Source organism: Amblyomma mixtum, chromosome 1 (genome assembly GCF_055824585.1).
Source record: "Amblyomma mixtum isolate Tamu chromosome 1, ASM5582458v1, whole genome shotgun sequence".
Taxonomy (NCBI): Eukaryota; Metazoa; Arthropoda; class Arachnida; order Ixodida; family Ixodidae; genus Amblyomma; species Amblyomma mixtum.
This window is the reverse complement of record NC_143012.1, coordinates 303,617,005-303,638,530: the sequence shown is the minus strand read 5'-3', so window position 1 is coordinate 303,638,530 and position 21,526 is coordinate 303,617,005. Positions and strand designations below refer to the sequence as shown.

The 21,526-nt window shown below is 42.7% G+C and overlaps 1 protein-coding gene and 1 long non-coding RNA gene across 9 annotated transcripts in view; one reads left to right on the top strand and one right to left on the bottom strand.

Moving 5' to 3' along the window:
• LOC149372244 (uncharacterized) overlaps nucleotides 1-21,526 on the bottom strand; it is a 43,233-nt gene that overhangs the window by 8,781 nt on the left and 12,926 nt on the right. The window contains exons 3-4 of one of the 6 annotated variants that reach the window (XR_016286980.1): nucleotides 20,335-20,621; nucleotides 19,238-19,550 (exon numbers count right to left, since the gene is read on the bottom strand). The exons of 1 other annotated variant lie outside the window; for it this stretch is intronic. This is a non-coding gene — a long non-coding RNA (uncharacterized LOC149372244). Of the gene's footprint in view, nucleotides 1-2,879; nucleotides 3,016-3,644; nucleotides 4,183-19,237; nucleotides 19,551-20,334; nucleotides 20,622-20,915; nucleotides 21,466-21,526 lie in introns of those variants that run through there. 4 more of the 6 variants (XR_016286981.1, XR_016286985.1, XR_016286984.1 and 1 more) reach the window with 4 other exon arrangements.
• LOC149372245 (uncharacterized) overlaps nucleotides 1-21,526 on the top strand; it is a 48,244-nt gene that overhangs the window by 15,424 nt on the left and 11,294 nt on the right. For all 3 annotated transcript variants that reach the window (XM_089566661.1, XM_089566660.1, XM_089566662.1), the window contains 8 exons: nucleotides 1,095-1,147; nucleotides 1,967-2,103; nucleotides 3,929-4,034; nucleotides 6,040-6,106; nucleotides 7,047-7,093; nucleotides 8,960-9,154; nucleotides 10,419-10,707; nucleotides 12,271-12,311. In XM_089566661.1, the coding sequence (XP_089422787.1) occupies nucleotides 1,095-1,147; nucleotides 1,967-2,103; nucleotides 3,929-4,034; nucleotides 6,040-6,106; nucleotides 7,047-7,093; nucleotides 8,960-9,154; nucleotides 10,419-10,707; nucleotides 12,271-12,311 (935 nt within the window). The remainder of the gene's footprint in view (nucleotides 1-1,094; nucleotides 1,148-1,966; nucleotides 2,104-3,928; nucleotides 4,035-6,039; nucleotides 6,107-7,046; nucleotides 7,094-8,959; nucleotides 9,155-10,418; nucleotides 10,708-12,270; nucleotides 12,312-21,526) is intronic.

Sequence of the window (21,526 nt, the reverse complement as noted above, 5' to 3'; positions counted from 1 at the left end):
GCTGCTTGTATCGCTCATTTGTGGTTAAGATGTTAATTAAGTACACAATTGTTTGTGAAACTTAATTGCTGGAGACACTGGAGGGCGTTTGGGAGGCATTCGTCTGATTTGACGCCTTTCTGCAAACACTCTCCAGTGTCCTAAATGAGGAGAACTACAAATGCGTTGACAGGAAGTAGCGTAGCCATTAGCACGCTCGGCTGCAGAACAGAAGGATGGTGGTTCGAACCCCATCGTGCACAAAGGTTTTTTTTTCCAGTCTGACTAGAAAAAGCGCGACACCTCTGCTGCCAACCTTCTGTCGACAACGATGAGGCATTAAAGGCTTTCGCCTTAAAAGTAGATAAGTAAAGTAGATAAGTTAGAGATCACTGCAGCAGCCCGCAATGGGAAAAAGCCCAACACTGATGCCTCCTTCACACTCGTCCCCTCTCCTTGCTTCACTTTAGACTGTTCGCCTCTCTTTTGGCCTCTTTTTTTCTCTTTTGACTGTTTGCCTCTTTTTTACTTCCAGTTTTGACGTCTACCGCTGTTTTCACATCCTCGCACTGTATGCACGTCCGGGGTTATTTTGACATCTAAATGACCTTTTGGCCTCTAATTAATTAACTACTCCAGATCAATCAAATTTGGTGTACAACGACATTTTATCATTCTCTGGCATGTGGTTGCGTTTTTTTTTTTCCGCAATTTTGACGCCTAGTACTGTTTTCACATCCTCGCACTGTATCGATGTCCGATAGTACTATTTTGATGTCTGAGTGGCATTTTTGGCTCTAATTAATTAACTAATTACTCCACATCGACCAAATGTTGACTTGCATCATCCCCACATCATCCTCTATCACACACTATCATTCTTTTTTGGTTAACTGTCACACGAACGCCGAAATGGCTGCTGACACGTTTTGCGGACACGAAATCATCGACATAGCCTAGTAATACTTTCGCATTAATAAGATCACTGATCATTGGTCACTTTCGCCGTTCTTTAGGTGTGTAGGCATTCATATTAATTAATGCGCTTAGATTGCAAGCTGCTTTTAAAGGTGCGTAGTGAGCTGTGGTTTAACTTGTTGCCATTCCTTATGCAGACACTTACAAGGCACAACGCAAGATTGTGCGCAAAGGAAAGACAGCAACTAAAGTGAGTTGTGGGGCATTTTGTCTGGCTTGTGCAGTTGGGATATTTTTGTTGGTGGGTGTAATGTGAGAGTAGATCTGCGCCTTTTGCTTCTTTCTTTCTTTTTTTTTTTTTTCAAAAGAAGAAGGGTGCAAATAAGGGGCGATTCTAACATGACTTCATTACATGCCTTGGATATACCCGTATTTACTGTGCTTTGATGTAATGACTCACACACAAATCACAAACTAGTAAAGTCTTGGTTTGTTTGCTTATGGGTTTCTGCATGTTTTTAGGGATACTGAGGCCAAATTGAAGCTGGTCAAGATTTCTTGGATTGCCACTTTCCAATGACAAGGGGGTTGCTCTCACAGAAAATAATTTTTATCCCGTGTGGCCTAGAAAAAAAAGTGAAAAATGAAAATTCCACTGCAGGTTGTTTGCAAAGCTAAACTCTGGGAACATTGCTAGAGATTTTTTTTCTTCTATAGCAGAGAAAAGAACAGATTACATGTCTGAATATTTGTGTGTGTGCATGCTGCCACACTAGTGCACTTCTTATTGTGCGAGGAAGACTAAAAGAAAAACTAAACAAAAATTAAGCGATTCAACCTGCTTCATTTGGTGTAATCATCAGTGTGAAAAGTTAGAATTAGGAGTGGTAAAAAGGAATATTCTATTTTAATTTCCCAGTTTCACATCAGTGACAGTGCCTTTTTCTGTTTGATCAGTGTCGACCAAGTCAGTGAAAGGCCCAGCTATTGAATTTTGCTATGCAAGAAAACCCAGTGTTGTGTGAGAGCTGTGCATTTGCTGCTAAGGACATTGCGTGCATCTGTGTAGGAATTCTCGCTGTGGATGCCTGCGCCGGCCACTGGGACTCGCCTGCCATTCGACTTCACCGTTCCACGGCACCCGGACATCAACAGCCCATCACCTCATTTGTTCAAAGCCAGCGACATATTTGCAGCTGACAGCAAGTGAGCTGCACTGTGCTTGCCTGCTCTTATTTATGCACATGTCAGTGTGAAACAAGTACATCGTCCCAAATTTTTAATAACACATGTTGCATCACTAAATGCAGCATGTAAAAATGCTTCTCTCGGCTGCACAGCTTGTTTGCTCATGCAGAAATTCCATAGGTGACATGGCAATTAATGGTCTCTTTTCTTTAAAAACATGTTTGGATGGAGCACTTGCTTGATTCAGTCGGAAATTAAAAATCTTGTCTCTGCAGCAGCAAAGAGTGAAATCAACTAACATGCGCAGCAGTGGTCCTGATTGATCTCGCTTCCTCTGGATCCACGACCACTCTTAAGTGGAAGTGGAGGTGAACTACTTTTAGGGTCCCCTATTTTGCACCTACAGAATCAATGCAGTGTATGCTCCCTGTTTGGCTTTCTGTCACAGCAGACGGTGAAGATTTTCAATTATTTCTGATGGAATCGGGCAAATAGCATGTTATTAAGATAAGGGAACATTAAATGCCACGTCTTAAGCTACAGCACGAATAAGCATTTTATGCGTTGCATTTAGCTATGCAACACATGTTGCTATTAAGAATTCACGAGTGTGTACATTCAACAATGTTATTTTGAATTAGCCCAAGTTGCACCCCAAGAAAGGCTTTGAAGCATATTTTAACCTGTTCTGCAGTAGTACGCGGTTTTAACTGGTGCTTCAGTATACAGTAGACTCGCATTGAGACGAACTTTTGGATAAGACGAACAACGTGACACCATTTATTTGGGTTGGTTTTCCATAGGACGCAGTGTCAAAAAAATCCACTCAAGACAAATTGTTTTGCTTGTCCTTCGGTTAAGACAAACTTCAGCAGGGACCGCAGACCACAGCGACCCCGCGCAGTGGCACTCACGGGGTGTCTGCACCGCCTGTGAAGGAAAAGAAATTAATGAAATGCTTCTATGCAAGGAAGCGTGCCCCCACAAGATGGCTTCCATGCACCTTCTTGCTTAACTGTGGGAAAGCTGTCTTGCTGGAGCACGCTTTCTTGTGGCAAGATTTTTTTCCCGATGCAGAAAAGAGGGGACACCATCGAGCCTGTGCTGGTGCTGACATCGTCATCACATGACATGCCTTGCCTCCCATAGACTAGAAGGCGCATATACGCAATGTCTCTGAAAGGCTATATTTATTCATTGTTTTTGTGCAACATATATATTGACGCACCTAGCATGCTTGCGTATCTTTGTTTAGGTGTACTTCTGTTGAAATGAACTGGTAAGATCGACACATTTTCTAGTCCCTTCAAATTTGTATTAAACGGAGCCTACTGTAGCTACAGTTGGCCTGTTTCACTTCATTGAACGTGGGAGTTGAAATGTGCCATGTGGTTCTGTTCAGTGACTGTCTTATAGGCTGCTGCTGGATAATTGAAGGGGGCCTGCTGTGGTGGTTCATTGTAGTGATTATAGGTTGCATTTATTGTTTTGAAGTGACACGCGAGCTATGGGGGACAGCCTAGGTGAGATCTGCTAATTAGTTCAGTTAGATTACATGGGGTAATATCACACAGCACACGGGTGCTTTTGCGATTCACCACCTTTGAAATGTGGCTGCCAAGGCTGGGATTCGATCCCACGACCTTGGTATCTGTAGCCGGATGCCAAAGCCTCCGTGATAGGTCTTTTCCTGTAATATCAGTCTGTTGTTTCCCTCCGGCACAGTTACTTTGCCGTTTTGTTATTGCTCGCATGCTTGAACTTCATACATGGAATATGTTGTCTCCGTGTGTTGAAGACACGTTTGGGAGCTTTTTCATTTCCACGTTCTTTTCTCCACCAGGCTGAGATTCCCACTGACCCCTTCACCTCCTGTGGACAGCAGCCAAGCACTGTGGAACCAACAGGCCCAGATGTTGCCTCCAGGGAGCCCTTGCCCGCTTCCACAGGTGTCTGCTTGTGTACCATTGCATAGTTGGTCTTGGCCACATGGATAGAAAGGATGCACTTGCATGAGTAGCTCAACCAGGCTTCGGTATTCTGTCACGGTTCCAGTAGTTTGTCTGGATGTTTGGTTTGCCTAGCTTTCAGTGGAGGCTGAACTGACATAAGCGAAAAGATGTCTTTAGTGAGCAGAAACTTCTTGCTTGCTGAAGGTAAGCAAAGTGTCTCCTAATGCCAAGGCAGTGCACGAGATCCGTGGTGGTAACTGCGAGAAAGAACACCATGGTGCTGCTCTCAGATGTCAAAAGACTGGAAGCCAATACATGGTAGTTAACAAGATACAGTAGAATCTCGATCATACAAATCTCACGGGGTAACAAAAAATATTTTTATCATCTGAAATTCATGTCCAGAAATTAAAAAAATTTGTATGCAGCTGAAGCGGTGTTTAAAGGCCATGTGCAACCACCAATTTGTGACGTCGATGCTGTGCTGATCGTGTGCCACTGTTCACGGCTCGTGGCGCACACCACATTACTGGCAATCATGGCGTCAGCAATGTGCGGGCCGTGCACTACTGCTCACTGCTCCCGGTTTGCACCATGCCACTGGCGATCGCGACATTCATAGTGTCGAGCCGTGTGCCATTGCTCACTAGCTGCAATGCGCACCGTGTGACTGTAGTGATCTCAGCATCAGCGATGTGCAGGCAGCAGGTACTTGGGTACTCGGGTCACGACTCGCGCATTCGTATTATCTGCAATGGGGCGGGGGTTATTCGTATCATACCAAGTACGTATAAATCGGGATCGAGATTCTACTGAATGAGGCAGTGCAATGTTGCCCTACAACTGTTTGACATTTTTGCAAATGGCAGGAGGAAAATTTAAAAGCTGGACTTTTCAAGGATATCTCACAATTTTTATAGAGTGGAGATGCAGTTGAATCTTGTGAGCATTGGATAGAGAACATTTGAAGAGTATGTTTTGGATGTGTTCTTTTCTTGGCTAAAATGAATTAAGTTAAGTTTTGATTGTGCGTTGTGTCATTTTGCGAAGAGTTAAGTATGGGATGAACCTGTTTTTGAATTTTCAGTATAGCAGGTTTTACAGTTTGCGCCATTTTAATGGTCAGTTGCAAAGTGAACTTCTATGTAAAAAGATATCTGGCAAAAAATAAACAAAAATAAAGAAGGGTGGCACTAATAGCTATGAGGATGTCTTTGCTGCGTGTCTTGCACAGTGAACATTGTAGAGAATTTAACTGTCACTCTGTCAGTCTTTGATGATTGAACTTAATTTTGTAAATAGCCTCTTGAAAGTTTGTGGTGTCACAGTGGAGGTTTTGAAGGGTGCCATCTTTGCAAACTAATGCAATTGCGAGTTTTGAAGAAGCCAGCTGTTCTTAAGATATCAACATTTTGCCAGAACTTCAGTCTGGGCTAGCTAGTGCATTTTAATTTCAAGCAGCTTTGGTGCGAACAGGAAAAGGCAACATTTAGGAGGCAAGGAACCTAAGTGCTAGTGTAGCATTCTTTGCATGTCCAGTTGCAGAAATATGGATAGAAGAATAAATTGTTGGCAGATAGGCTACTAATGGCTGGCCATCTTTAAAATTTTTCATATTGCAAAAGTCTACCAATTAAGTCAATGTCTTTAAAAAGTGATGCTACAATATTAGCCTTGAAAGCACGTGGTAAAATGTCGATTAGCCAGTTTTAGTAAATTAGATAGATTAAGAATATTAAAGGTAATAAGGGCTACTTGTGTGGTGTTTGTCCTCTGGTGTTATGAGGTGTGCAGTAAAGACTGGTTCTTTGTAGCAGTGAGGCCTTTAAAAAAAAAAAATGTTAATGTTAACTTTATGTGGTACAGAAATGCTGTTTTCTAATTTTCGGCATAGTCTCTTTAGAAAAATGTGACCACCAGAGAACATGGTCATTATTTCTAAGAAGTTGGTAGGTAGGTTTAAATTTCATAAAGTGCTGAACGCGCCAAAACATCTTTCCAGCCTGTCATGTACCAAGATAACCCAAGATACCAAACTCATGCAGTATTTGACTTCAAGCTTCATGCTGGTAAGTGTTTGCACTTTAATTTTGAAAGCTTGCATGCAAATTCGTTCATTAGTTTTCATTGTATTAGTTAGTGGTGCTGTAATGGTTTGGTTTGGTTTGGTTTATGGGGTTTAACGTCCCAAAGCGATAGCATTCCCCTTTTGGATCAAGAACTTGAAACCTTGTTTTTTTATTTGTCAACATAACTTGCTGAAACCTGGCATGCAGGTGTATATTAGAATGCTGATTTTAAATATGCATTTAGACTTCAAATATCTCACTTGGAAGGTAATATATGGCAGAATAACATTCCAGTTAGGCCATTTCTTACAGGCATTTATGGTGATTTTTCAGTTAAAGAAAGCTTTTCTTAAGAACTTGTAGACATTTCCAAAGCTCCACTGCACATCCTAAGGCTTTCTTTTTTCCCTTAAACTTGATAGATTGGCAATTAGGTCAAGTGTGGACTTATATACTGCCACATTACTTTTTCTATTTTATTTATTTATGATCAACAAAATTACTTTATAGGAATTAGTTAGCTTAGGATGTGTGGTGGGCCTTTGCGAATGTCTGCTTATTCTTAAAAGAGCTTTTTTTTTTTTTTTACTGAGAAATTACCTAATTAGGTTCTGAAGCATCCAGCATCTAAGGAATCACAGCAGCCTGCAGCTGCATAAATAACCAAATTTGGGGTATCAAATTCATACATCTGCTTAATGCTAAGGAAAGAATGCTGTTGCCTTTAGTTATGTCAGTATTAGCCCCACTTACACTTTTTTTTCTAATATCATTTAGATGCATGTTCATAGTTTGAGTATTTTGCCTTAAAGTCAAAATTTGTCTTGCCTCATAGCCCAGGTTTAGTCCTGATATGTACAAGTTATTAATTATTGCAAATGAGCTACAGAGAAGGTGTTCTTGTTTTAAGCTTTAACGCTGCACTTATTCGCACTGCCAGACATGACTTCCAACTACAGTGATGCTCCGCTCAAGAATGACATCAATGTAAGTTGTGTCTTCATCCGTTGGCTTCCTCTCTGTGTCTTGTTTTATTCTTAGAGGTTGCTGTTAGGAGGAAGAGTTGCATGGGCGTTAAGTGCTGCACTTACTGTTGGTACTTACGCTATAGAAAATGGGAAGTTGTATTAGTAAATTATTATGAAGCTTCGAAGCATGATGCATGCAACAGGGTATGTAGCTTTGTGTTCTGCATGCTTCTTTATTCACTTTGAGCAGTGCTTGGAAGTACTGGCAGTTCTTGTGTTCAGATCTACTGCTGTCTGTCTATTTGTAGATGTCTGGGGAAATTTTCGGCAAGGATTGGTTTTGAGTCAGTTAATTTTTCTGTGTCGTTGAGTACAGTGTCAATAATGCATGTGCCCTGTAGTGCTGCATTACGATTTCTGAAATGCACCTAGTTTCTTGCCGTGGCATTGCTTCTGGGGACTTCTGTAGGGAGCGAGTTTGCTTGTTGTGGAGTTATGAATTTCAACTACACAATGTACCGTTAACGTACCGTATTTACTCGAATCTAGGCCGGCCACGATTCTAAGCCGAGACCCGAAAGTTGAAGGCCACAGAAAAAAAAAAAAAAAACTTACCTCGATTGTAGGCCGGCCGAAAAAACAACTGCGAACAAGAGGTACAGCATGCAAACGACATTTATTGCCAGGAACCCGCTCAGGCTGATCCCGGGCTGGCGTTTGGGCGAGGAGACATATGCAACGCCAGCCCGGGATCAGCCGCCGAAGTCCCGCCCGGCTTGAAGATTTGACGACTGCTCTGCAGCGAATACAACTTTCCGCTTGAAGGCGGCACTATAATGGCACCGCCTGTTTGGTGCCATGGTGTTGGTGATAAAAACCACGCACGAAAACTTCACTGCTGCGAATGTGCTCACGCCACCGCACGAGAACAGAACAAGGCCAAAATGGCAGCCAGTGCTCATGTGTGCTTTGATCAGTATCGGCTACGGATAGCAACGGCTACGGATAGCAACGGCTACAGTGCTGTCTTTCGTTGGTGTTTTGTGGGGGCGCCGCCTGCGTGCTACATTTATTCGTATTTTACGAATACGAAACCTCGAAACGAAATCCTCGAATCTAAGCCGACATAAGAGTTCTACATCTCGTTTTTTTTAAAAAACTATCGGCCTAGATTCGAATGAATACGGTAGTTGACGTGATATTGTGCGAGTTGTCGGTTGGCAGTGTGCTGCCTATACAATGTAGCTCAATGTTATGTTTTGGGCGTCGCACTAATCTTTTAGCTGCCTGTGTGGTGCATGAGTTGCAAGCTCTTTCTCTAAGGAAAATTAAGGAAAATTTCGTGCTCTGCTAGTAGGGGTAGTGGTGCAGTTTTGTTGCGTTGTCATTGCTTTGTGTAACCCACACACCATTTTTCTTCACTTTTTTTCTTTTTGAACAAGTCCTGCAATATCTCTATGTGATGCTGTAAGCAGTTGAGCTGAAAAATAACTTGATTCCAGGCCACCCTCTGGCAGAGACACCTTTCGTTGCTTCAACTGCATGTCTATAAGGATTAATGAACTTGTCACACCATTTACATGACATTTTTACTTGTACTTTCGTTAACAAGCTTTGGTAGTCCTTGACGTGTGCACTAAACGCATCTTTCCACAACTAAGTACTAGCATCTGGTTAAAGCAGTTTAGTGCGTAAATATTGTGCTGCAAAGCATGTGGCAAAAGGGTGAACAAAACATGAATTTAATGGAAGGAAATGAGTGGACCCAGTCATCAGAGGAATTGTTAGCGTCAGGATTCCTTTTCTTTTTTGGCCCATCCACGTCATGTGCTGAGTTGGACGTTTGGTTTCGACCTCGTGCAATCTTTTTCCTTTCCTGCTTCAGGATCCGAATGGAATCAACCATGGCTTCCGAAGCCCGCCTCCGAGCGGTCAACAAACTGAGGGTCCCTTCTACAACAGCTTCTCCACTGTCTTTGGCTCATCGCTGCTGAGCCAAGCGTCACAACTCCCGGATCCGGGGGTCCTTGGCTCACCATTGTCACCCCATTATGAATACATCCCTTCTTCCTACTCTTACGTGAGCCCTGCTTTCTCTTCCCTTGAGGCAAATATTTTTTCACCGTGTGGAGAGAGACATAGTGCCATTTTTTTTGTACTCCCATTCCATGACGGCAAGCCGATGAATACAGTATGACATGACAGATGGCTGTGGCATGATTTAATGGCCGTACAGCCTGGCACGAGCGCTCCCGCCCACGCCATTGCCCACTTCGTTGTCTTCTAGTCCATGACAGTATACATTGCCGAGTTTTCTCCTCTCCTTTAAATAATGAGGCTTAGATAGGTTGTACACTTTGCTGTCAAGGCACTGCAGCTTAGGATGTAAGTTTCTGTGTGCTAAGGTGCATGTGATTTTTAGCACTTTCTTGGAGGTGCTTTAGAAAAATTTGAATTTGCTTTTGGAATGAACATCAGAACTAGCATGCAGAAATGTGTACAGTAGAATCTTGAGGATAATGAACACGGTTCATATGAACTTAGAATGATATGAATTTTCAAAAATTCCCCGGCATCATGATCACCAGTTCTGCTGTATGCACCGTGAGTAGTGAGCTCTGGCCGTGCCGCTATAAATAAATCCCATCAGTGTTACATGCACTGTGACGGTGTGCAGAATTTCAAATGTTCCAAACACTCACTCATATCGTTAGGGGGGGCGGGGCAGGCAGATAAAGATGTTCATTTTTTTCACATGCACTTTCCGGCTACTATGTTTCACAGTTGGTACATTTTTTTTTTTTTTAGTCCCATGAAAAATGTAACATCGGGGTTTCACTATATTCGCAAGATGAATCATAATCACATGTGGAGATCTATGATTTCATTATCTTGGAAGGCGGCTCGGCTAATACTACGTTTGAGAAATGTGCACAAGCCCTCTTATTTGCACAGCTGCAGACATTGTGCTTATTGGCTTAATGCATCTGCTGAAACAAATGTGGAGTAGTATTTTGCAATTTACGTACTGTACTCGGCGAAGATTGGGTGAGAATTTAGTGCAGGAATTGTGTTGAGACAAGCAGCAAGTGCATTTTCTCTCAAATGGCTGCAATTAAACCGTCTTGCATGCCACAGTATTTGCAGTGTTTTTGTTCAGTATTGGTAAAAGGGGAAATGGAGCGTCACATTTAGGGGTGTGTGTTGCTTTTTCATTCCGTGCATGCTCTAGTTCTCGCCATTTATTTGATTGTAAGTTATAATTACTTGCTGCAAAATAAAAGTGGGGTTGTATTTGCATACGCCCTCACCGGCAACAACTTTCGCTGTGCTTTTGTTTTCAGGGTGCTCCTTCACCAGGGGTGGGAATAACCCCTCAGCAGAACGGAATGCTGAACCCTGGCACAACTCCAAACGGTTGTGCAGGCGATGTTGTGCCGAACGGCCAGGTTTCAGTGTTGCACCAGAAGCCAGAACTGCAACACCCGCAGCCACAGCAGCAGGTGCAGCTGGTCACCTCGTTCTCTACAGTGCCCCTCACCAACATTGTGCTTCCCTTTGAGCCGCCGGCACCCACTGTTAACCTGGCCGCCCAGCGCTCCATTGACCCCGATGGGAGAGACCTCCCCAGCGGTGAGCATTTTACCTCCTACCTCATTGAAGTTGTGCAATTCAACACATTCAGGAATTTCTGAACTTGATTCCAACATTCTTCACACGTGCGTCTTTAAAGTACTCGGTTGCGATTAACTCAAGGACGCATACACAGTGCTGTTTTGTCAACTGTTGGAGGATGCCCTGATGTAACAGCGTTTTTTCTGTTTTGGTAATGAGCAGAACACAGCTGATGGTGATCAGTTGAGTGATGACGGGACAAGCTCTGAGCCAGTTTGTCGTTTCGGTTGTTGCTTGAAATAAATCTCGGTACATCACATGTTGAGGAAAGCCATGCTGCTGTAGTGAAGTTAGGAAAAGAGTGAAACATTCTTCACTATTGGCAAGCAAAAATGGGGAGCAGTGCTGCTCGAACATATGCTGCCATATGTGCGACAGTTCGATCGAAAAGGGGTTGTGGGCACCGCGCGTTTCAAAAAATCGTATCATGCCAACCGTTTGCTGCAGAATGTTCCGGATGGTGTCATACGATTCAGCGTTTGATGCAGCGTAAGCTTACTTGTTAAGTTAGAGCCTAGCTCGGGGTAGGGATTCGAACCGGCAACCTATAATTGAGGGAATCAACGACCTATAAGGGGCTGCAATGGGGGGGGGGGGAGGGCTGGGTGTCATGTGCAGTTCGGGTGTCCACCAAAACAAGTGAGACTGTTTGTGTCATTTCCTTTCCTCAAAAAAAACCAACTTTCGATTTGTCCATCAAGCAGGGCATGCGCCTGTTCCATGGACCCTGGCAGGGCTGCAAGACGCTGTTGCGTCCCACTCTTAAAGGAGCAGCTTCAGCCTCCAAATTTTTTTATCCTGGGTCTTTCTTGCTTCAGGATGGCCTCTATAGTCGGAAACAACTTAAGAACGAAGCGGCTTTTCCCCGTCAAAGAACCCCCCCCCCCCTCCAGCCAGTGGCATCGGCCGATTCTCATGACCCTGCTAACTGACAATGCAGGGAGCGGTGCCACAATGGAGAGAGGGGTCTATCCTCGACTATGGAGGGAGGGGACTATCACCTTTCATCTGCCACTCCCTGCTTTGTCACGCTAGCAGGACAATGAGAATCGGCCGACGCCATTGGCTGGAGGGGGGGGGGGGGGTTCTTTGACGGGGAAAAGCCGCTGCCTTCTTAAGTTGTATCCCACTATAGTATCAGCTTGTGAGAAATCCACCAACTGCTGACTATTGCTTGCTTTATTCAAAATAAAAATCAGACTTTCTGTTGTTGCCATCTGTTGTTGCCACAGATTGTTGCCATCTGTGCTGAAAAAAACAATCGTTGCAGCTACTTTTCCATGACAGATAGGGCATTGCGGGATCAAGTGATGTCACCATGGCGTCGCCACGCTTGCTTTTGCTGTTTCCTGCATGTGATACCAACCTGCATAGTTTTTAATAGTAAAAGCCCTACTGTTGTACTTGCAGTATATGGTGCGTAATGCTCTGTAAATTTTGCAAACTATAGCCTAATGAGTGACTTTTTGTATTTTCTTGAGTTCAGTTTAGCACTTCTGACAACTTCCTCTAAATTTTCAGATACATCGACCCTGCGGTTCTTCTACAACATTGGCTGTGATGTATGTTTGCCTCGGCTTCCTTTTATTTATGCCATTATATTGCTATTTTATTGTTTCCTTGCACAGTGCTTGCACATCTTTCTGCTTTTGCTTTATTACTAGGGGATGTGCAAATATATTGAAATTTTCTGATGCGAATTGATTCAAACATGAAAAAAAAAGAAAAAAGCCTTCAAAAATCGAATACCTGTTAGTACGAAAAAAAATCGCAAAAAATAAATGCCCAAACTTACTTGTTTCTTTTTTTATTCTTCCGTTATTGTGTATGGCTTTTGCAACCAAAATTAAGCTAAACTAGACTGACTCAGACTGCATGGGCAGACTGCTGTATAAGCTCTCTAAGGTGCACTGTGTTCACATTTAAAAAGCCCAAGTTTTTTCGTTTTTCATTGCAACTTGAAAAGTAGCAGCGAAGGAATATTGCTTGTTTTGCGCTTAAGCTATGTGCTCTTCAGTGACAGTTTGTGGCAGTTTTACAGCATATAATGAACTGTGTCTTGCCGCATAGTTCTTTCTGCCTATCTGGAGGCAAGAATAAGACGTCTAGTGCTGTTACCAATTTAATATGAATGGAATAATTGAAATTAAGGTTAAAGTTGATATCCATAATGCCTTCGGCAGCGAAGCGAGTAAAGCACCCCACTACGTGCTCTTCAGTGACAGTTTGTGGCAGTTTTACAGCATATAATGAACTTTGTCTTGCCGCATAGTTCTTTCTGCATATCTGGAGGCAAGAATAAGACATCTAGTGCTGTTACCAATTTAATATAAATAGAATAATTGAAATTAAGGTTAAAGTTGATATCCGTAATGCCTTCGGCAGCGAAGCGAGTAAAGCACCCCACGCAAGGGCCACCGCTAGTCTTTAGGTAGGTTGGCCTCTAGAAAGCGAGCAGAAGAGACTGATGGTCGCCCTCAAGCACACCTCGCGTTCACCCCGTCACGCGTTTTGAGAGTGCAAGCACTGCCAACAGGTGACCGCGCAGCCAAGCCATCTCTGTGTGCGAAAAGTTTGATAAAAGAGTGCTGCAAGCAGAAGTGGCACTTGCAGAAGTGCGATGCACCGTTCGGTTTTTATATTGAACGACTAGTGACATTTGAGTTCAGTATTCTACACGCCTTTATGGGGGGACACTACCCTAAAGAGTGAACTTTGAACCGCTTGCTCGATTTCATTGAAACTTGCGAATATCACTGCTGGGACCAACTCTGCCAATTTTTATTATTCGGCTGGGGGCTTGGCTTGAACACTGTCATGCTTAAAATAAAATGGGATGATTTTCAAACATGTGAGTCTATTTTTCTCATCTCCTGTTTCTTCATTAAACTGTCAGCTTAGAAAAACTATCATTCCAATATTACTTGATAATATTGGTATTGTAGCAGGTTTTCTAGGGCAAAATTTCATGAGGAACACAACTGTGTGCTCAGTTTGTCTATTTTTTTCCTTTCTTCACACTAAAAAATGCCTTAAAAAAACTGATGCAAAATGAAAATCTAGAGTCATTCTTTACATGGTATCATTCTTTCAAAATATAGGAGAACTAAGCAAAATAATTCCACAGTTGTGTGCTCTGGACATTCCCAATGCCACATAACACAAAAAATTAGAAAAATTACTCTTATTTTTCAAACAATAGTTTTCCTAAGCAAGCATAGTCATCCTTGGCACAAAGGTTGCATAACGTGCTTCATACTTATTCTATAACAATTAAATTTGGCGGAGATATTTTTCAAACAATAGTTTTCCTAAGCAAGCATAGTCATCCTTGGCACAAAGGTTGCATAACGTGCTTCATACTTATTCTATAACAATTAAATTTGGCGGAGATGGTCCCAGCAGTAATGTAAACTAGCCCCACAAGTTTCAATGAAATCGAGCAAGTGGTTCAAAAGTTCACTGTTTAGGGTAGTGTCCCCCCTTATACAGGATTTCCAAGGGGGTAATCTGTGTTTGATATAGCAAATAATTCAAAATATCTAGGTTCGATATGTCCGAGGTCAGCTGTATTTATTGCCCTGTTTGTGAACCTGCTATTTAGCATTGAACCTTATTCTCATTTCATTCACTGGGTGTTGAAACTACTTAGTCTTTTTGTCAAATTGTTCTCTGCTGGATGAGAAACCACATATTTTCCTCTCATTGTGATTTCTGTAGAATGTTGCTGATTACCTTGTCTTGATTTCTGCCTTGGCTTGCTGTTGTATCCTGCTTTCATCATAAAGCTGTTGTGGTTTAGTGGTGTAAGGTTCTAATGTAAGACTGTTGCAATAACAGTATAAATTGTATGCGAATGGTGACAGCAGAGCTCTCCTTCTAGTTTGCATGACAAACTTAAGGGGAGATATAATTTCAGTGAACTGCTGTCAAAGGCCGGTCTAGCGTACTGCTGGGTAGGCATAAGCACAAGATACTTACTGAGGATAGCATAATGTTGTTTGGCACTGTGCGCATAAAACTTTGTTTCATGTGTTTCTATATATTTTGTACGTACCATATTAACGCGTATACGGGCCGCACCCTGTTTCACCAAAGGAAATATATTAAAAAAAAAGACCCGTATATGGGCCGCACCCAAACATTCCACGACCAAGGCTGGAACAGCCTTCAAAATGCACGTGCCGTGGCCTCCCGCATTCAGCTCCAGATGCGAGCAAAGATGCGCTTGATCGCAGAGGTCACGCACGCGCCAGCGAGCTTCCTGGTGCCGTTCATGGATGGCACCAGCGGCTGCAGGTCATCATCAACTTTTTCCTCCGCCGTGAGCTTCTGCTATCGATATCATCATCAGTTTCGTGAGCTCCAACTTTTTGTGGCTGTCAAAGGCACGGGAGTTTCTATAGCGTGTTAGTTCACAGTTGTGGCTATCATGTGCTGCTGCCAAGCATTGCAGTTTTAGCACGATGGGCAAGCACCTTAATAGCCGCATGGCTGGGATTTCGCTCTCAAACACGGCTAGCTTGCGGCGGGAAGGAAATTCGATGTGGCTGAGAAGTGCGTCCAACGATGGTGCAACCAAAAGGATGCATTCAGGAACACAAACTGCAAAAAGCGTGCTTACTGAGGCAAGCCATGCAATTTCCCGAACTGGAAGAGCTTGCTCTGCTATGTCTAGTACACTGCAGCTATGTGATGGAAGTGCTGTATGACAGCTGTGCATTGACAACGGACATGCTGCGTGACTTCTTGTGGGATGAGCATGCACCAGAGCACAGCACCAGCTCGGAGTCGGAAGACTCTGCGAGTGATGATTGAACGTAGAATAAATGCCACTCATTCCCCGATTGGTGTGTTTTTACTTAAAAAGAAATTTCGTTTTCCGCACATTGAGTGTGTGGGCCGCACACCGAAAAGTGGCCCTCAAATCTGGAAAAAAAAGTGCGACCCTTACGTGCGTTTATATGGTGCTTTTCCTGGAGCTCTCAAAGCTGTGTTTCTCCATGATTCTTTCTCCCATTCAACTTCATAAGCTGATAGTTTGGCACTAATGTGTCAGAGTTGGTTTTGTTGATTTCAAGAACAGACTCTTTCCATGTATCATAGCTATGGAGGTCCTTTCCAGCTAAATTTGCTGGTCGAAGCATGTGGAATGCTGATTCCAAGTCTGCTGCTTAATGTTACAATTAGCACAGCACTTTCACCTAGGTGTTCAGTTCCTTGTTATATGTATGGAAGTAGAGGAAGTAGGTATGTTACTGCATCAGAATTTAGAGATGCTTATAACTCCAAGGCATTGCAAGACTTCAGAAGTCCAGACATCTCGTTGGCCTTTGGGTGGAGTGCCTTTTTAAGAGTACAGTGTCCTTATACACGACCATCATAGATTTCCAAAATAATTTCTGTGGAAACATGAGCACTTATGTGCGCATTGCATAATGAAAGTGGGGAAGAACTACCATGTGACTTCAGTCGGCTGTTCAAAGCTGACCACTCAGAGGCTGTGCCTGATTGTTTGCTTAACCATCTCTAACTCTATGGCTGCATTTACATATCTGTACATTCTTCACTCTGCATTAAAAAATGCGTGCCGGAACGCAAAGCTAGCACGCTTGGGGTGGTGTCACCATCTGTAGTATATTTCTAAAAGCTAGTATATTATCTCTCCGCTAAGTTTCTCAGTTGAAGGTAGCTGATTGCAGAGCAACTGTGCCAACCCCTTCCTACTGGGGGGGGGGGGGGGGGAACATGGTTGCTTGGTGCTAGCGCCGCGCACTCAGCTTAGGAAAGTTTCTGTGTGCGAGTACCCCTATGCTTGCCGTTCTTAGTTCAGACATTTACGAGGGTGGTTCTGCCATCTGTTGGAATTTGTAAAAACTCCATTTCATTTTATTTTAATACCTTAAAAACCCGGTGAGTGGTATTATATAAGGGGTGGGTACAAATAGAATGGTGAACAAGTATTAACATAACAAAGGATGACTAGTGACATTTTCGGTGAATTTTGATGAACACGTGGTGGCTGCGATGTTGTCTGATAGGTCGTTGCAGTCTGCAGCAGCCCAGGAAAAAACTGATGCAGCAAAAGTAACAGTACGGGGAAGCTTGAAAAGGATAATGAGTGCGGTGAGATATTATGGCTGGCGAGACAACACAGTGTGTGCAGCCAAGTGAATTATGGGAAAATTTATGAAATAAGCAAAGGCTGGCAGTTAGGTGATGAACGAAGAGGGATAAGCTGGATGTTGTAAGAATATGAAGAACAGAGGAATGTGGATGCTCTGTTCTGAACTGGTCCAAGTGCATGCCAAGTGCATGATAAGATAAGCATGATGCGGGTTCCAAATAGCTGATGTATATTCTAATTTTGGGCTAACAGTGGATTGATAGCCTAATAATTTTACATGTTCAGGGGTTTGACGGAGATGATGTTGTAAAAACCTAACCATTTTATTAGCAGGTGAAATGATGTTAATAACATGTGTACTCCAGGACAAGTTTTTTTAAAGTGAAGCCTAAGTAGTATTTTGTATGATGGAACAGACTGCACATGGACGTTGCCGATTACACAAGGGAAATCAAGCGGATTACAGTGGCAGTGGAATGAGGGTTCAGTTCGATTAACCAATCGGTACAACATTTCTGATTGCAGTTAAATTGTCTTGAGATCTTTTGGTCGAAGACGTTGGTAACTAAGCAATAAACAACGCAGTCGTCGGCAAACATCCGAATATTATAACATGTATTGGTTGGTAAGTCACTAACGTGAATTAAGAACAGAAGCGGACTGAGTACAGACCCTTGAGGGACACCTGATGTTACTGGAATAGAATTGGAATTGTGGTTGTTAACAGTGACAACCTGTGAGTGATTAGTCAAGAATTCTATCCATTTTAAGGTATTGAAGGGCAGGTTTAAATACAAAAGTTAATGGCACCTTGTTGAATGCTTTCTCATAATTCAGGAAAGTGCCGTTGGTCTGTAGATTAAAGATTAGCATGGAAACCGTAAAAAAAAATGGCTGCCTGCATTTCACATGAGAAACCTTTTCAAAAGCCATGTTGTGACAAATGAAAAAAGAGTTCCGAGTTGAGGAAGTTCATGACATTCGTGTATATGACATGTGCCATGATGGGATGGTAATTAAGTGGTGAATCTGTTTACCTGATTTGAAGACTGGAATAACCTTACCGTTTTTCGAATCGTATGGTAGTCATCCTGATGACTGTGAAAAAAGCAAGCACAAATATTCTGCACAAATATCCCTGGTATTCTTCAGAAGCTTCGAATTAATATTGCCAACGCTGGATGAAGATGTCAAAATCAAGAGGAAGAAATGGGCTTGGGCTGGGCATGTAATGCGAAAAGTTTCATGGTTTCGATTAGGGACGAAATGCTGGATGACAAGAACGCGATTGGTGGCGTAGCATGACCTATCTATGAAGGTGGCGTAGGAAATGACCTTTCAGTTTCTTTTGTGAAGACAGATGAGCAGGCGATATTAAACATGGTAATGCACTCGGCCTCAGTGATGCCTCTGCCCGATTCATACATGAGGGTTATTTCTGGTGTGAGTGAGAGTTTGACTTGCCAGAATTTTCCGGGGTTACTGGTAAGCATATTAGGCAGGTCCGTATGGTAAAAGGTATGCCCGGCATTATGAATAGCAGCGAGATATGATTTTTCAGCTTTGTTGTAGTGCTACGCGTCCCCTGCAACGTGGCTGAATGGTAAAGACGCTCCTTTTTGTTCTCCAAGCGTTAAGTGTTTGGTAAACCATAGCTTCTTTGAATTACAGCGAAAACTAAATTGGCGAATGGGCTTATGGGTTAGACTTTTTAGTTTATTTTTAAGTAATAACCAGTTTTCTTGAACACTTTGGGAATGGAAACTTGACTCAAAGGTTTGAAAAAAAAAACGCATTAAATTCGTTGTTTATCATGTCATAGTTTCCTTTGTCGTGATGACGTATGGTTTTATTGTATTTTTTGTGCCAGATTGATGTGAGGTCAAGGTTAGCGTGAATTACTTTGTGATCACTAATTTCAGGTAGGTATGTTATGGGCTGAACGCTGTCTAATGGATTAAGGGATTGTTAATGAGAGATCTAAAATATTTGCACAATATTGTGTTATATGGGTAGGTTCCAATGGAGCCTGAGTGAGGCTGCGATAGTTGCAAAAATATAGGAATTCCTTTGCTTTGCTATTGTTGTTTATAGGTGCAGTCTGATTATGCCGATCATTAACCAGAAAATTAAAATTGACGAAAAGGAAAGATGTGTGAACTAGGGTGCTTTTTGATCAGTTGGCTTAGTATTATTAAGCTCATGGTAAAAATCATGGCTGTTATGTGGTGGCGTGTAACAAACATAGAGTAAAACAGTGTTAGGGGCAACGTGGCAGTTAGCCATAACATTTCGAGGTCAGAAGAATCGTGTATTAGGGAACATGATAAATCTTGGCTGACCGCAATAAGTACCCCCCCCCCCCCAGGTCCTCTTGCGTCTTTATGGAAAATCAGCCAGTACTTAGTTATCTGTAATGTCACTGTTCAGCCAAATTTTGGTTAATTTCAGTAGTTTTGCTGCTTGATGACCAAAGAAGGTTAGAAACAAGTTTGCGCTGGGAAAGAAATCTACAAAGTTAGTGTTTGTTGCAGAGAGTGAGAGACTAGATAAAGGAGCATTCTTGGTGGGGTTTTTTTATGCCTAATGACGGGTGGTTGCTGTTCTGATCGTGAAGAGGTGGTTGCTGTCTCTCTTACTGTTTGTGAGGTTTCATCCATCGAATGTGTGGCACCTGGAACCAATATGCAAAGTCTTGTAGTTCAAAGAAAATTTAGCAGACTTTCCTTTAGCAAAACACAGCTAGGTTCTTTTGCGCATTTCTAACTTTGAGGGAAAAATCTTCATTGACATTGAAGTCAGCTTCCCTAAATTTATGACCATTCGAAAGTATAGTGTCCTTGGTTTTATATGGTTTACACTTGACAATGATTGAACTATTGTGCTTAGGTACATAGTTCCCTAGGCGATGGGCTCATCCTATATTCACAGGGTCAATTTCTATATGATCGTCTCCTCATAGCCTGCAATGTTTTCGGATGGGTTAGTATCAGGAATGCCATAAAATTCGAGACTATTATTACGACACGAGCGATTTTCAGCATTGTCGATTCGGGACTTAAAAAGGTCTGTCTGGCGAGTAATCACTGCATTTTCGGGTTTCATTGCTTCTAACCCTGTTTGCATAGCTGATAAAGCTTCTAAATGGGCCTCCATATCGGTCATGCACTTAGTAAGGTCGGCTATGGCATTGTCAGTTGAATTCATCTGACTTTTAAGGTCGCGTATTTGGGAAATGAGTGTAGTTTGACTGGCGGATAACTTTTTTAATTTGGCAAGCACAGAGCTTCGGAAGTGTTAGGTCTTGGGTTAGATTCAACATTGCCTGCCAAAAGCAGCAAGGCACGCACAACATTACTGCACTCAGCGACAAGGAAAATGCAGCACTGTGGGCTGGGCAGCTGCGCTACGAAGTAGTTGCTAGATTTTTTTGCAAACAAGGAATATCGATCACTAACCTGCATGATGAACACAAAGGGATTAATGATCTGTGCGTGCTCACACCACCGAGCCGATAGAGTAGCGAAACAGGTTGGTGCCCTTTTATACTGGCTGGTGCCTATGGTGATAAGGCTTTTTAGTTTGTATCAGGGAACAGATAGCAGGTAGGGGCGCTGTCGGACACGATAAACGTTGATATCGGGTGGATGCCGTAGTCACTGCCGCTGAGTGGTGCAGGTGATGTGGTGGTGGTGTAAAGGGTGAGCAGAGCAGAGAACAGGGCATTGGCAGCGATGGTAAACACCTGCATGATGGATGAAAGGATTAGTGACCTGCCACATGGTCCACCAGTTTTTTTTACCTTTCTCTCACCGTGTTCGCTACGGGGTGTCAAGTTTACAGGGTGCACACCTCCACGGACTCGCTTAGCCTTATCTGCAGCAAGCCGAGGTCATTGAATCGCTTTTCCATTTTTTTTTTTCATCTTTCGTTTGCAAGTTGGCGTTTTTACTTTAGGCCGCAGAAACTGCTGCCCTTGTGGGTGCTTCACTCCAGGAAAGAACTAGACACTCAAAGGGTTGAGATGTGTTGCTTGCCTTTCTGACATTGCTCACACTCTACCACGTGTACTAAAGTGCTGGGCGGATTTAATAGAAATTTAATAGTCATGGATGGCCATTTTGACGCAACCTTGTGATACCAAGTGACAGGCCACTGATTGCATATGCATGAGTGTGTGTGTCGGGTTTTATGGCACATAAGCAGCAGAGGCTAATGCGCTAAACACAGGGTTGGTAAGATCCAACTCTTGTGCTGGCGGACTGCTAGTTCTTTAAAAAAAGTTACAATTCAGCTTTTCTTTCTTTTAGGAATTTAGCTACTTGTGATATGCATTCTTTCCTAAGAGCCAAGCTGGAGTGGAAAGGGACATGTTTGTCGTAAAATATTGTGAAATGCTTATTTCTTAGTTTTTCGAGTTTTCTGCATGAAAATAAAAATGTTTTACTGTGACCACTTTGCCACATACACAAAGGGGATTTTCTTGTTTCATGAGGATGAAGTTATGTGTGAGATGCGTATGCCTAATGCGAAGGCGACCCAAGACGACTTGAATGAAGCGGTCATGGTGTGAAGCGACTTGCCTTCGCCTAGGATCAGCACAAAAAAAAAAAGAAATTTCTCATTATGTTCAGTGCGACCCCCTCATAG